This window comes from Myxine glutinosa, chromosome 1 (genome assembly GCF_964187855.1).
Source record: "Myxine glutinosa chromosome 1, kmMyxGlut1.1, whole genome shotgun sequence".
Classification (NCBI taxonomy): domain Eukaryota; kingdom Metazoa; phylum Chordata; class Myxini; order Myxiniformes; family Myxinidae; genus Myxine; species Myxine glutinosa.
The window spans coordinates 136,242,674-136,257,008 of record NC_136261.1 but is presented as its reverse complement, the minus strand read 5'-3'; the positions used below and the strand labels follow the sequence as shown (position 1 = coordinate 136,257,008).

Below are 14,335 nucleotides of genomic sequence, written 5' to 3'. Positions count from 1 at the left end.
ACGTGCGACTGGATGTGCTACACTAATGTGGAATTTATTGGCTTCATGCTTTAGCATTTGCTGTTTCTGCATTGTCTGTTTGCTTCTGGCCTCCCACCCGTGCGTAGCACGGACACCTCACTAGTAATAATAATGGTGATTATTCTTGTGCACAATTGACATAAAAATATGCATGGCATTACGCGACAGTGCATCCTGGAAACGAGGCAATTATCTATTTAAAGTGGGATCTGCGGGGACTATGCGAACCAAGCAAGATATCTGTATAATGGAGTATAGAATGAGTTCATTGATGCAAAAGTACCAGAGCCAAAAAAACCCCTCTTAACAGAAAGTTAATACTGTGTAATGCAGGACTTCAGTTAACATCGTATTAAAAGACACATAATCAATTATTGCCACTTTATTGAAACTGCAGGTAAGACACATCGTTTTATTATCACCCTGCGCGTTCGATCCCTGCACATAAACATGCAAATAACGCAATACAGCACTTTTGGTGTCGTTGTAGGAGAGCAGGGTAGAGCAGGGTGGTGCAGGGCATGCATATTACAATCAGCCCTTCGAGCCTACTCTCAGTGATGACGTCGTCAGGAGGAATCAATGTGGCTGCCCATTTTAAAACAATATTTTTGTGCATTTGCACCAAAAACAGGTCCTTTAACAATTGGTCATAACCACCAACAACAACAAATACGACTACTTCTACCACTACTACTACGACTACTACTACTACTACTACGACGACGACGACGACGACGACTACTACTACTACTACGACGACGACGACGACGACGACTACTACTACTATGACTAATACAACTACTATGACTACTACTACGACGACTACTACTATGACGACTACTACTATGACGACTACTACTACTATGACTACTACTACTACTACTACTACTACTACGACAAGTACTACTACAACTACTACTAATACGACTACAACTACTACTACAACTACCACTACGACTACTACGACTACTACTATGACTACTACGACCACTACTACTACCACTACTACGACTATGACTACTACTACGACTACTACTACGACTAGTACTACTACTACAACTACTACAACTACTACTACTACTAGGACTACCACTACTACGACTATTACAACTACCACTACTACTACAACTACGACTACGACTAATATTACTATGACTACTACTATGACTACTACCACTACGACTACTACTACTACTAGTACTACTACAATGACTACTACTATGACTACTACTACTACTACTACTACTACTATTACTACTACTACTACTACGATTCAGCTTTGGATTCAACCGCGATCGTCATGTCTGGACGTGGTAAAGGAGGAAAGGGTCTCGGTAAAGGAGGTGCGAAACGTCATCGCAAGGTGCTGCGTGATAACATCCAGGGAATCACCAAGCCTGCTATTCGTCGCCTTGCTCGCCGTGGTGGGGTAAAGCGCATCTCGGGTCTCATCTACGAGGAAACCCGTGGAGTTCTCAAGGTGTTCCTGGAAAATGTTATCCGCGATGCCGTTACCTACACGGAGCACGCCAAGCGCAAGACCGTCACTGCCATGGATGTGGTGTACGCTTTGAAGCGCCAGGGCCGCACACTCTACGGTTTCGGTGGTTAAACATTTAGGGAGTGGTGTTCATCAACAACTACAACAAAACTACTATTACTACTACCACTACTACTACGACTACTGCTACTACTACGATTACTACTACTACTACTATGACTACTGCTACTACTACTATGACTACTGCTACTATTACAACTGCTACTACTTCCTCTTTGCCACCACATTTATTCGCACCTTCCTGTGGGGTATAGCTGAGAAAAACTTTGGTGCAGTCTTTTACATCCAGAGCTCACATTCGGCTAAAAGTGGCTGGAATTTGTAATTTGCTCAGGATGCCAGTGATAACTCACCTACAATTGGTGAAAGACACCGCGAGATTTGTAACATCCACCAAATAATGCTTGCAGATGGGTACCGGTACTCAGCTGAACACCCGCCTGAGCACTTCCTATGAAGCAACGATTCGACAGTTTTCATCAGGCTGAGAATCAATCCCAGGCTAGGCAGCTCAAAGGTAAGCCAACCACCTGGGCACCATCTATGTCGGACTAACAGATGGTCGTAAATACACAGGGATTATTCTCCTCAAGGTCAAGGTGCATGGTCAGGGTGTAATAATGAAGTCAAGTTGCTAGACATCTCAAATTTGCTAGAACTATAATGTTACAACCAACTTACTTGGTGGCAGACAAGTACCATTCGCTTGATGACTAGACATTTCTCCAGAAGGGCAGTCAACTTAGACGTTTAATTGAGTGACAAAGTTGTTGCAGCCACTGAACCACTCGCCAAATGACCCACTACATACTGATAACAGATAGATGTCAAGGTATGAGCATTTCTACAGACCTGGAGGTGCCCAACACTTTGTGAAAGGAATCGTTAGATCTTGAACGTGCAAAATACGGGTGCAAGCAGACAGGAAGGCAGCTTTATGTCCCCTTTAAAGGACGAGGGGGCCTGTTTTTTTTTGTTTTTTTTGTATACAAGATCGAGGCTCGTGAAAGAGCAAACATTAATCACACAAAAAGACAAACCGACACACAAAACACAAAAAACAAGGGGAGCGGCAGACAAGATGGGGAGAGAGGGGGGAGGACACAAAAGAGAGGGGGAAGAAGGGGAAGGACACAAACACAACATTTGAGAGCAGGGACATCGGGAGGACTTGGGGGGAGGTGGGAGAGGATTAAAACATATGAACACTGCAAGGACTCTGGGGTGAATTACCGGGGGTAGAAAAGATCAAGGTTTTCGATGGGGGAAGATAAGAGATGGTGGTGAACAGCTGTTTTAAAGACCTGGAGGGAGGAGTGGGATTGAAGGGAGTGGGGGAGTTTGTTCCAGAGGCGGGAGAAAAGGGGAATGAAAGAGTGAAGGTGAGCAGAGAGCCTAGACTTTGGCAGTTTAACCATAACAGGGTTGCAGGCAGATCTTGTGCGACCTGAAGGAATATTAGGGGGACAGAGCACAGAGAGAGCTGGGGGAGCAAGGCCGGAGAGGAGTCGGTAGAAGACAGAAAGACCACCAACCTGCCTGCGGTGATTGAGTGAAAGGCCCTCGGCGTTGACTACATCGCAGGAGATTCCAATGATTCTGAAAGCTTTGGCCTCAACAGCGTGAAGCCGAGCAAGGTGTGAGGCAGGAGCACCAGCCCAGAGGGGGGAACAGTATTCCATTGAGCTGCGGATGAAAGCCTTGTATGTGGTGAGGAGCTCAGGTGTGCCAAGGAAGGACTTCGCACGACGGAGGATGCCCAGTCGGCGACTGGCTTTGGAGGCCAGCTTGGAAATGTGGTTTTCCCAAGAAAGATCATGGCAGATAGTGAGACCCAAAAGCTTGAGCGACAGAACTTCTTGGAGAGGATTGTTGAGAAAGTAGATGGGAGGGTTGCCCAGTCGGTCCTTTCGGAGAGACATTGTAAGAGTGTGAGATTTGTCAGGATTGAAAGACATGTTCCACTTGTTTGACCAGTCTGTGATTTTGTCCAGGTCTGCAGAGAGTGAGGAGGCTGCAGACTGCCGATCTGAAGGATGAGGAATGGAGCGACAGAGAGTAGAGTCGTCAGCAAAGAGATAGAGAGGATTTTCAAGAGAGTCAGAGAGATCATTGATGAAGACCAGAAAAAGCACAGGGCCCAGAACACTACCTTGGGGAACTCCAGCCTGAACAGGAAGAGGAGATGAGAGAAACCCATTCAGGGCCACACGTTGACTACGACCAGAGAGGAAGTCCGCCAGCCATGCGTGGAGATTTTCCATGGATACCAAAGGAGGAGAGTTTGGAGAGCAGAGCAGGGTGCCAGACCGTATCGAAGGCACGTGAAATGTCAAGGGAGACAGCTCTAATTTCCTGTTTGGCGTTGAGGACCTCCATCCATTTTTGAGAAAGCAGAAGCAGCATGTCCAGAGTAGAGTGACCAGGTCTGAAACCAAATTGATGATCAGAGATCAAGCCATTGGAGAAGAGGAAAGATTTAATATCTGAAGCAATGATGGATTCCATGACTTTGCTGATAATTGGGAGAAGGCTGATTGGTCTGTAGTTGCTGGGATCTGTTTTTGCACCTTTTTTGTGCAAAGCGGTGATGTTGGCTGATTTCCAAGCAGATGGCAGATGACCTTGAGCAAAAGAGAGGGTGAAGAGAACAGAAAGAGGGAGTGAAAGAGCAGAAGAACATGATTTTAGGACCCGTGGGCTGATGCCGTCAGGACCAGTTGCAGAATCAGAGTCGAGGGTTGACAGAAACTTTTCCACCTTGTCAGTAGGAAAGGACACAGAGTCCAGGAGCAGCTGGGTACGACTGGGTACGGTGGGTACAGAGAGGAATGGGTTTGGGACACAAGATTTAGAGGCAAACACAGAGTTGAGGCATTCAGCTTTTTCACGTGCGGAGTCAGCCGTTAAGCCGTTTGAGGTGAGGGAGGGGATGGAGGGGGAACAAACACCAGAAACAGATTTGACCAGACGCCACCAGGATTTGGAAGAGGGAGACAGATAAGAGAGTTCGGTCTTGAGAATGGTGAGATATTGTTTCCTGGCTCTCCTGAGGGTGGACACACACTTGTTTCGGGCTTTGTGAAAGGAAATGAGATGTCCTTCCGTTGGATTTGCTTTCCAGGAGACGAAAGCAAGTTGTTTCAGGGCAACAGCCTCACTACAAGATTCCGTGTACCATGGACGGGAGGAAGGGTATGACAACTGAAGACGAGATGGTATAAATCTGTGCATGAGAGAGAGCAATTTACTTTGAAAGAATTCCCAGGATGAGTTGATGTCAGAGGCGGTAGAGATGGGAGACCAGTCCAGATGATTGATGGCTGCTTGAAGACCGTGCCAGTTGGCCTGAGTGAAATGCCAGACTCGTCGACGCTGAGGAGGCTCTCTGAGAATGGTCAGAGAGATGTCCACTTTGACAAGCACATGATCAGATGAGCCGATTGGAGCAGAAGAAGAGCAGCAGACATTTTAAGGGAAGTTTGTCATAACCAAATCCAGAAGAGAAGATGCTCCGTTGACTGAGATCCGGGTCAGGAAATTGACAGATTGTGTCAGTCCCAGTGAGTCGCAGAAGTCCTTTGCTGAAGAGCCATGGCTGGTGAGAGAGGTACCCACACCCAGCCAACTGGCATGGTGACAATTGAAATCACCACATATGAGGAAGAGAGAGTTGGGATGGGTAGATAGAAGTTGGTCCATATTATCAGACAGTGAGATGTAGATGGAGTCATCGCTGATTGGTGGACGGTACAACACACATATGAACAAAAGGTGGGAGCGAAGGGGAAGCCGTAGCCAAAGGTATTCCTGGGGGTGAGGTGGAGAGAGGGCAGTGGAGGGCGAGTGAGGAAGAGAGTTTTTTATAAAGATAGCAACCCCACCTCCAGGACGAGGCTCAGGTCTATCATACCGGAGGAGGGAGTAACCTGGGAGAGATACCAAGGCATCAGAGACATCATGAAGGAGGAAAGTTTCTGTTAAGCAGATCACATCTGGTTTGTCAGAAGCAACCTGTATGGAGAGGTCAGTCAAGTTTGAGCGAAGGCCCCGGATGTTTGAGGTCCATACCGTTAATGAAGAGGAAGGAGGAGCATCGGGTGCAGAACAGGGGGGGGGAGGGGTAGGGTAAGATGTGGAAGAGGAGGAAGAGGTAGGGAGAGCTGTTGAAGGTGTGTCAGAGATTTCAGAATAGCTTGGAGAAAGGGAAGAATGGGGCAGACAAAAGGTTTGATGGAGATTGGGTGAGGCACAGTGAGGTGTTATTTGAGGCGGGGGAAGAGCAAGGCAGGAGGTTTGGGGAGATGAAGGTGAAAGTTGGAAGGAGGAAGAAGCAGGGAGGATGCTTTGAGGAGGAGGGGTGAGAGGGGAGTCTAGGAGGGGAGGAGCGAGGGAGAGTCTCGGAGGGGAGGGGTGTGGGGGGAGTTTAGGAGGGAGGGGAGGGAAGGGGCAAGGGGGGAGATTTGAAAGGGATGGGTGATGGGGAGGATTTGGAGGGGAGGGGTGAGATTGGATTTTGAAAAGTGTACGATTCATGGGAAACGAACATTTTTTGCAAAATGAGTTTGAGACCTTCGAGTCAAAAATACGTTTGAGGACACTGGAGGAGGGATGGAGTTCTGGATAGTTTATGGAATGTAGAAAGGAGGAACTGTAAGAGATGGTATTATATATATTTTTTGGAATGAATAGATTTGGTGAGCAAGACGAAAGCATCCTTTTGTAGGAAAAGAAGAAAAGGGTGTTATAATATATGAGAGAAAATAGTTGTTCAGGGGAGAGATTATACATTTCTAACCGCGTGATCGCGAACGAAGAACGAACGAACAAAAAGAACAAATAAACGAATAAGACCTGGGAAGGAAATATTTTTTTGGGTTTTTTTTTTTTGTGAGTACAGATATTAAACAAGGAGGTACGGGGTGAACGACTGGTACGAAACAGAGAACGAAAATAATTTCAGCGCATTCGACGAATCGCTGAGAGAAAAACAAACCACAAGGTCTGAGACGGTACGGTAGTCTAAGCCTACGAGTACTAGGCCGCAGAATACTCGATACCATTAACCGACGATTGTGTATACATGAACGAAAAATTAGCACCGAAAATTTTCCAAACGATACGCTGTAGGTACATACACCGAAAGATAGATACAGTCTCGACAAAAACACAATTGAGAAATATCACTTAGCTTCGAAAGCGTGAGCGCATGGAGCAGCTTCGAAAAGACGTGACCTCGCCGTGATCTCGCGAGATCAAGATCCCACCTGTTGGTCCATTGGACCAAATTTTCATTGGTCTTTAGGGCCTTGTAGCATACCTGCCTGCCAGACTCGAGTCTTTTGGGTCCTCTGGGTCTTTTGGATTCTCTGGGTCTTTTTGGGTCATCGGGGACTTCAGGGATTTCTGGGTCTTTTGAGTTTTTGAGGTCTTCTGGGTCTTCTGGGTCCTCAGGGACTTTTAGGTCATCTGGGTATTTTGGGTCCTCGGGGGACTTTTGATTCTTCCGGGTATTTTGGTTCCTCAGGGACTTTTGGGTTATCGGGGTGTTTTGGGTCCTCGGGGACATTTGGGTCCTCCCGGTCTTTCGGGTCTTAAGGATCTAAGGTGTATTAAAGGGTCTTCAAAGGTCGAAGGGTTCTCAGCAGTCTAAAAGAGTTCAAAGGTACATTTACGTAATTAATTAATGGACATATGTAATTAATACGCACAAAAAGTATGATACACACACACACACACACACACACACACACACACACAAACTCATACATTTATAGTAAATGATGTACGTAATGTATAAGGAGCACAAGGACAAAAGTTTGTACGTCGATCTGAGACTAGACAACAAAGGGCGACCGACGGGCAACCCCTTCGTTCCTGGTAACGCTAACACATATGAACAATATAAACAGAAAAGTATTGACATTTTAGCACACCATTTGTGGCCATCATCAAAAGGTCGACCTTTAAATCACTCGACCAAATTGGATGTCCCTCTCCACAACCACACACAGACCAAACCTCCTCCGATTTCTTCTTCCTTAATTATATTTCTCATGATATTACTAAAAATGGCAGCTACATTCAAGTGTAAGGTGTGCACAGAGGGAGCTGCAGATGGAGGAAATGTTGAGTTGGATCTTGGAGACGGCATGTAGCTGGAAGGTGTGAAAACATTTTGCGACCTAGGAGACATGCTGAATGGAGAAGGTAGATCAGACTCGGCAACGGTTGCTAGAGTGAGATGTGCATGGAAGAAGTTTCGGGAACTGAGTGGCGTGCTGATGAGGAGGGGAGTGTCGTTGAAGCTGAAGGGAAAGGAAAGGTGTATGCTGCATGTGTGAGAAGTGCTATGATTTATGGGAGCGAGACATGGGTAATGAACGTAGAGCAGCAACGAAGGCTGGAAAGGGTGGAAATGCGAATGGTTCGGTGGATGTGCGGAGTATCGTTGAGAGAGAGGAAGACAAATGATGAATTGCGAAAGATGATGGGAATAGAGCCTGTGATTGATGCTGTGAAGAGGAACAGGTTGAGATGGTTTGGTCATGTGTTGAGGAAGGATGAAAGTGATTGGTTGGGAAGAGTGATGGAAATGAATGTAGAAGGAAGTAGAGGACGGGGAAGACCGAGAAAGACTTGGCTAAAGATGGTCGAAGAAGAAATGCGGGCCAGGGGGTTAACAAGGGGAGATGCAGAAAATAGGGCAAAATGGAGAACATTGTCATGGGGACCGCAAGGCTAACCCCCGCTCTAGTAGGGAAAATGGCCTTAAAATGCCTGTTGTATATTACTAGGAATAGCTCCCTGCCCTTTCCCTCCCATGTTTTCACATGTATTTCTTATCTTTTCTATCTTTAAACACACAAATACTAAATGCTAGCGTTTTGTGACTCCAGGATGTAATCAAACTTTTCTAACCATTAGAAGGAACAAAAAAAAAGACAATAACCGGGCTCTCAGGCACTGACATTACTGCAATAAATTGCATCACTAAACCATTAGTCCAGCCCTTCTCCGATTTGCAAAGATCAATGGACTCTTCCGACTTTATCACCGAAAATGCTTGCGTGCTCCACAGCTGCATGCTCAGCACGCAATGTGATGTTTGCTTCAGAATCCTTAGACTGTTCTGGCCCATCATGTGTGATTGCGCCAGCATGAAGCTGTCCAGATACTGAAGAGCAAGGCACGGCACATACGGGGAATTTAGTAGAGAGACGAGAAGGCGAGAGCCCAAGACTGCAAGCCTGCTGTTATCTTTGCCTTTCAGCATTCCCATTTATCTTTCGCCATTGCCTGTACCCGAAAGCCAGTCAAACCTGGCAGCTATAATCACCCGACATCTGAACACGGGCTGAAAAAGGATATCTGGATGGTTTCCAGGCAAGTTGAGAAGTGTGGAATTGCAGGTCTCGTGATCACAACTTCAAGTTCTGGGGTGATTAGCTTATGATTGCACTTGCTTTCAAATAGGGAACCTGCCCATGACACTAAAATGTCCTTTCGAGTCATTGAAAAAATGAATTAGCAAGACATTCTTTGTGGTGAGTATATGACGAAGCTCCTATCAGCATAATATGGAATCCTTGATCAACTTGTGAATGTGATTTCCAATATGTATAGGGTATAGGGATTTCCAATATGTATAGGGTACAGGGATTTCCAATATTTATAGGGTGTAGGGATTTCCAATATGTATAGGGTATAGGCATTTCCAATATTTATAGGGTGTAGGGATTTCCAATATGTATAGGGTATAGGGATTTCCAATATTTATAGGGTATAGGGATTTCCAATATGTATAGGGTATAGGCATTTCCAATATTTATAGGGTGTAGGGATTTCCAATATGTATAGGGTATAGGGATTTATAGGGTATCAGGTTTATAGGGTATAGGGATTTCCAATATTTATAGGGTGTAGGGATTTCCAATATGTATAGGGTATAGGGATTTCCAATATTTATAGGGTGTAGGGATTTCCAATATGTATAGGGTATAGGGTATAGGGATTTCCAATATGTGTCAAGATACTCTTACCCGATGAAGAAATGCAGCTTTTTGAAATTCGAGCTGGAGTATTATAAGGAGACACCCTTTCCGCTTACCTGTTTATCGTAGTACTTTATTACACGCTCAGAAATGCTATCGAAGGCAAGGAAGTGAAATAAAATGAAGAAAAAGTAGAAGAGTCAAACTGGATGTTTCTAATGATTACCACTTTGCCAATGCCATAGCCTTATGGTCAGAACAAATTGAGCAAGCAATATAACTTTATTACATTCTCCCGCTCCCTTTATTATATGTTCTATGTGTTAGCTCTTATACGAGCCTCAACTTAGTATACAAAAAAAAAATCTTCTTAAGAGAGTCAAAACATGACCAGGTAAGATAGGGCTAACACTTAATGCTAACAAAACTAAAACGATGGCCTTCAACGAATCGAGGGATGTCTCAAACATATCAAATTATGGAGTAAAACTTGAGACGGCCAATGATTTCAAGCATCTTGGTTCCTGGGTTGACATAACTGCTCCAGATATCAAAGAAATGAAAGCTGCTGCAGGGGAAGCTTCATGAATATGGAAGTCGACACTTGTTGGAGCAAAGAACAACTGTTCATGGCAACTCAGTCGAGCCCGTCCTGCTTAATGGAAGTGAAGCATGGACCCTCACTGTGACTCATGAGAAAGGTCTTGATGGATGCTGTACTCGACTTTCAATGCCCATTTATCAGAACATCGGACAAACAAAAGAGCTCCGTGGTTCTCTTCAAGAATGTCAGTTAAAATTAGATGAACACATCTCAGGATTGCTGGGCATTCTGAGACCCCTGAAATAAAGAAAGAGAAAACACCCCCAAAAAACAAAACCTGTTTTCAATCTTATATTGTGGACACCTGAACATGGAAGGCCAAAGCAGGAAAGACCAGCTCTCAACTACATCAAGGTGTTGAAGATGGATACGGGCCTGGAGATGGAGAAAATGCACACAGCAATGCTTGATCGAGAGGACTGGAAGCTGAGAATCAATGTCATCTGAGTTTGGCTGAAGAGCCGACTTAAGAAGCACAAGAATGTCATGAGGCCCCGTTCTTCTAGACTGGCCAAATAGTAAAACAAGCCTCCAAAAGTCAGTCTCAAGACTGAGGATTCTCTGTCATTCCAAGATATTCCTTGAAAAACAGAAATAATCAAAGACCTCAAGGCCTTTGTTCGTATAGTAAATGGAGTATTGGTCTCTCCTGTGGGCTGGCTTTAGAGTATTAAATGTCTCTCCTCGATTCTGTAGAATCTAAAGGTATCAACATTATTGCCGTTTCCTGCAAAGTGGTACAAGCACAAACCCTGTTGCCCTCACATGGCAAAGAGCCTGGTAGTCTGTTTACTGCCTCTCCTCTGGCCATTTTTCTCTGATTTCTGCTTTACAGAACCACATTCTACGTGGTGGCCACAATGTCCTGTCGCCCCTTGTAAAAACTGACATTGCCTTGTGTGCAGAGTGTTAATTCGGTTCCTTTGTCCCTTTTTTCAGATTGAGTGAACATAACCATGGGTGATACAAGCTATTACACCATTAAACAATGGATTGTTGTCAGTGTCTGGGTTAACGAACGTCCACAAACAAGGAAAACAATGGAAGAGGTGCGTGTCAACTTCCAGAAATGATTCTGCCAAGAAGGTCCCTATAAAATGACACTTCTGCATTGGAATCATAAACTCTTTGCAACAGGCAACATTAAAGATGTGCCAAGAACTGGAAGGTCATACACGAGAGGTCCACAGTGTGAATTGGTGGAATAATCCGTTACCAGGTCACCAAAAAGGTCGACGTGTAAACTAACCGCGGAGCTTGGAATACTGCGTTGGACAAGGCAAAAGCACAAGATGGTTGACTTAAATTGCACCCATAATCACCCAATCTTCATTCAAGAGTTATCAGGCAATGATTTAAACCAAACAGGATGCATGTGCGAGGTTGCTTTGGACATTTGACACAATTCCAAAATGTAGAAAGGTGATCTTTACTGATGAATGTGCCATATACTGAAGCTCTCACACATGGAACATTGTGTTCAGTTCCAAGGAGAACCCACATTTTTATGAGGAAGTGGAACATCATCCTCCACATGTTATGAGATGGGCTGGGATGGATAGTAAACGACTATTTGGATCATATATATTTGATATAATCCAGTTAATCAGCACACTTATCGGACATGTTGCTCAGGATGCCACCACCACTGTTCAGGATATACATGTTGCAAAACTGGTCTGCACCACAACTGGAAAACGTTGACATTAACTTTAACGACAATGCGTGGTTCCAGCAGAATGGGGCGCCGGCACATTATGCAATTACTCTTCGGTATTATCTTAGTGGGCTTTTCGTGGAACGTTGGATTGGTCGTGGGTCACCTGTGCTGCCTGCTACTCTTGACTGGTCACCTCGAGGCCCAGACATGTTGCCATGTGATAATTCCCTTTGGGGCTTCATAAAAGAGATTGTAACACAGCAGTGCTACAAAACCACTGATGACCTTTAACAAGCAGTGCGACTTCCTTTTAACTGTATCACCCCACAATTGCTGTGGAAAATGTCCCACAGAACATGGCACAAATTATTCTCTGTAATGACAATGATGGAGCACAAACGGATCCAATGGGCACTTAAGGCTTGTGTAATATGCTGTAAAATATGTAATAAAGGAAGAGTACTGCAAATGTATGTGGTATAACTTGTAGAACCCTTCAGTGTTGTCAGCTAATATGATTAATGTTGCAATTTTTAAAAGGGGTGACAGGACATTGTGGCCACCCTGTAGAGGTGATTACATTCAACTCCTCCCTTCAGGACTTGAAGTTGACAGTACAAGTTGAAGTTAACACCAACATCTATTGATATCCCATCCATACCATGATATTTACTTACCCGCATTAACCCTACTTAAAACAACACTCTTACTTGAAAGTTACTTTGTTTTCTCCCCTTCACTCTCCCCTTAGCATACCAACAGAGGACAAAGATTAACAGATAAAAAAAGTCAACACTGACATATCATTTGCTGGAGAGGAGGAATGGGCCAAGATGAACAAACGTTTGGTAGGAATCCTCGTGAGCAACACCATATTAGAAATCGAATAAACGCTCGTTAATTAACAACCTTTAAATATTTCTTCGCTGTCCCAATACTTTTGCTACACCGATGTTTGCACTGTGTTGCAATGCAGAAGCAAAAAGCACCATTTTCTTTTTTTCCTTCCAAGAACAAAAAGGAGTCATCAGGACTATCATGGTCCACGGAAACGCTTCCTCTCCAGTATAATTGTTTTGCTGATTGATGTGTGCCATTGGCATTGATGCATTTACTTGAAAGATATGAGGTTAGGTTATTTGGATTCAGTTTATTTTTTAAAGTTAAACACCAATTTTTTTTCCAGCCACCTCATTTAAGAGCAAACCTCCAATGAACTGCTTTCTTTTTTTCTTTCTTACTTCCTTTATTCATGACTATACCTATCTGGCACCGATTCCAAATTCTTGCCGTAATTACTGCTGAGAAGGTAATGGCAAACCACCTAGTATAACTGCTACCAAGAAAATGGTTCAGTATCACTGATGCTCTGCAACAAAATATGGTACATCAGAATCAGCATACCTGGGGAATAGTTGCAACAATCTTAACATCAGGGGTGATTAAACGTCAATACGACAGTAGAAAATAATGTTACAATGACGAATCTAATCATGAAATATTCACAAATTAATCAACATGCACCTGGCAATGAAAAATATGCACATATCGAAGGTCAATTTTCGCAATTTAGCAATATGAAAGGTCAATTTTCATGCACATCGAATTTTGCTCGGAAATTAACAATTTCACACAAAATCTCATCACTGGTGAGTTGCTATATTGTAAAGATCCAGCACTTGATTTTGATGTAAAATAAAAACAGTTGTTTAGTCTAGCAAAGTACTGGCAGTCTACGTTGGTGGCAAAAAATAATAAAAACAAAAGGATAAAATGATTAAAGTTATCCACAGTTAAAGATCATAAAATGTTAACGTTTTAGGCCTTGCCCTTCGTCAAAGCAAGAGAGGTTGGAAAAGAGATCAATTCCCTCTAAATAAATAGAAAGATATATAGAATTTTTTTTTATATATATACTGTATATAGAAAAATGTCACTCAGATAATAAAAAAATGAAAAACAAATAGCACCAAATGCCTATGAAATAACCAACTCCGAACAAGAAATGTTCAGTTCTGCGCAAAAATGTGGGAATATTGTGATGCAGTCGAGTCGAGAATCAGACACAAAATGGCGCAGCTACGTGAGACAGTATGCCACAAAGGTTTCATCAAACGGCCTCAATTACCTGCTGAGATATGGCTTGGAAATGAAAAATGTAATGAATGCACAGGCGGCGGATGGATGCATGGCGAGAAGGACGGGTGTATGGATGAATTATGGACAGATTTGTGAATGGACAGCTGGACACATGATTGGAGAGAAACGGCTATGGTAATACCCCTCAGACCGCATGGGCTAAAGGGGTAAAAAGAAAAAAGACACAAGGAGAAATATGCCTTCATTTGCATGCTGCTTGTTCCAGCTTTCAAATTACAAGACATGATGAATTCTTGTGCAGGAGACAAGTGGATATTTTCTGTTTGCTAATAATTACCTTGAAGGTAATGATGGAAAAAACTTAAGAAGGTGACACATTAGACATAACGAAT

General features: G+C 43.8%; 2 protein-coding genes across 11 annotated transcripts in view; one reads left to right on the top strand and one right to left on the bottom strand.

Annotated features, from left to right (window-relative positions):
* LOC137428864 (xylosyl- and glucuronyltransferase LARGE1) overlaps positions 1-14,335 on the bottom strand; it is a 659,931-nt gene that overhangs the window by 337,345 nt on the left and 308,251 nt on the right. The gene's annotated exons all lie outside the window — the stretch shown is intronic.
* On the top strand, positions 1,320-1,636 carry LOC144889751 (histone H4). Its single transcript, XM_078770940.1, has one exon. It carries the CDS (start codon positions 1,325-1,327, stop codon positions 1,634-1,636), a length of 312 nt encoding a protein of 103 aa, XP_078627066.1. The 5' UTR covers positions 1,320-1,324.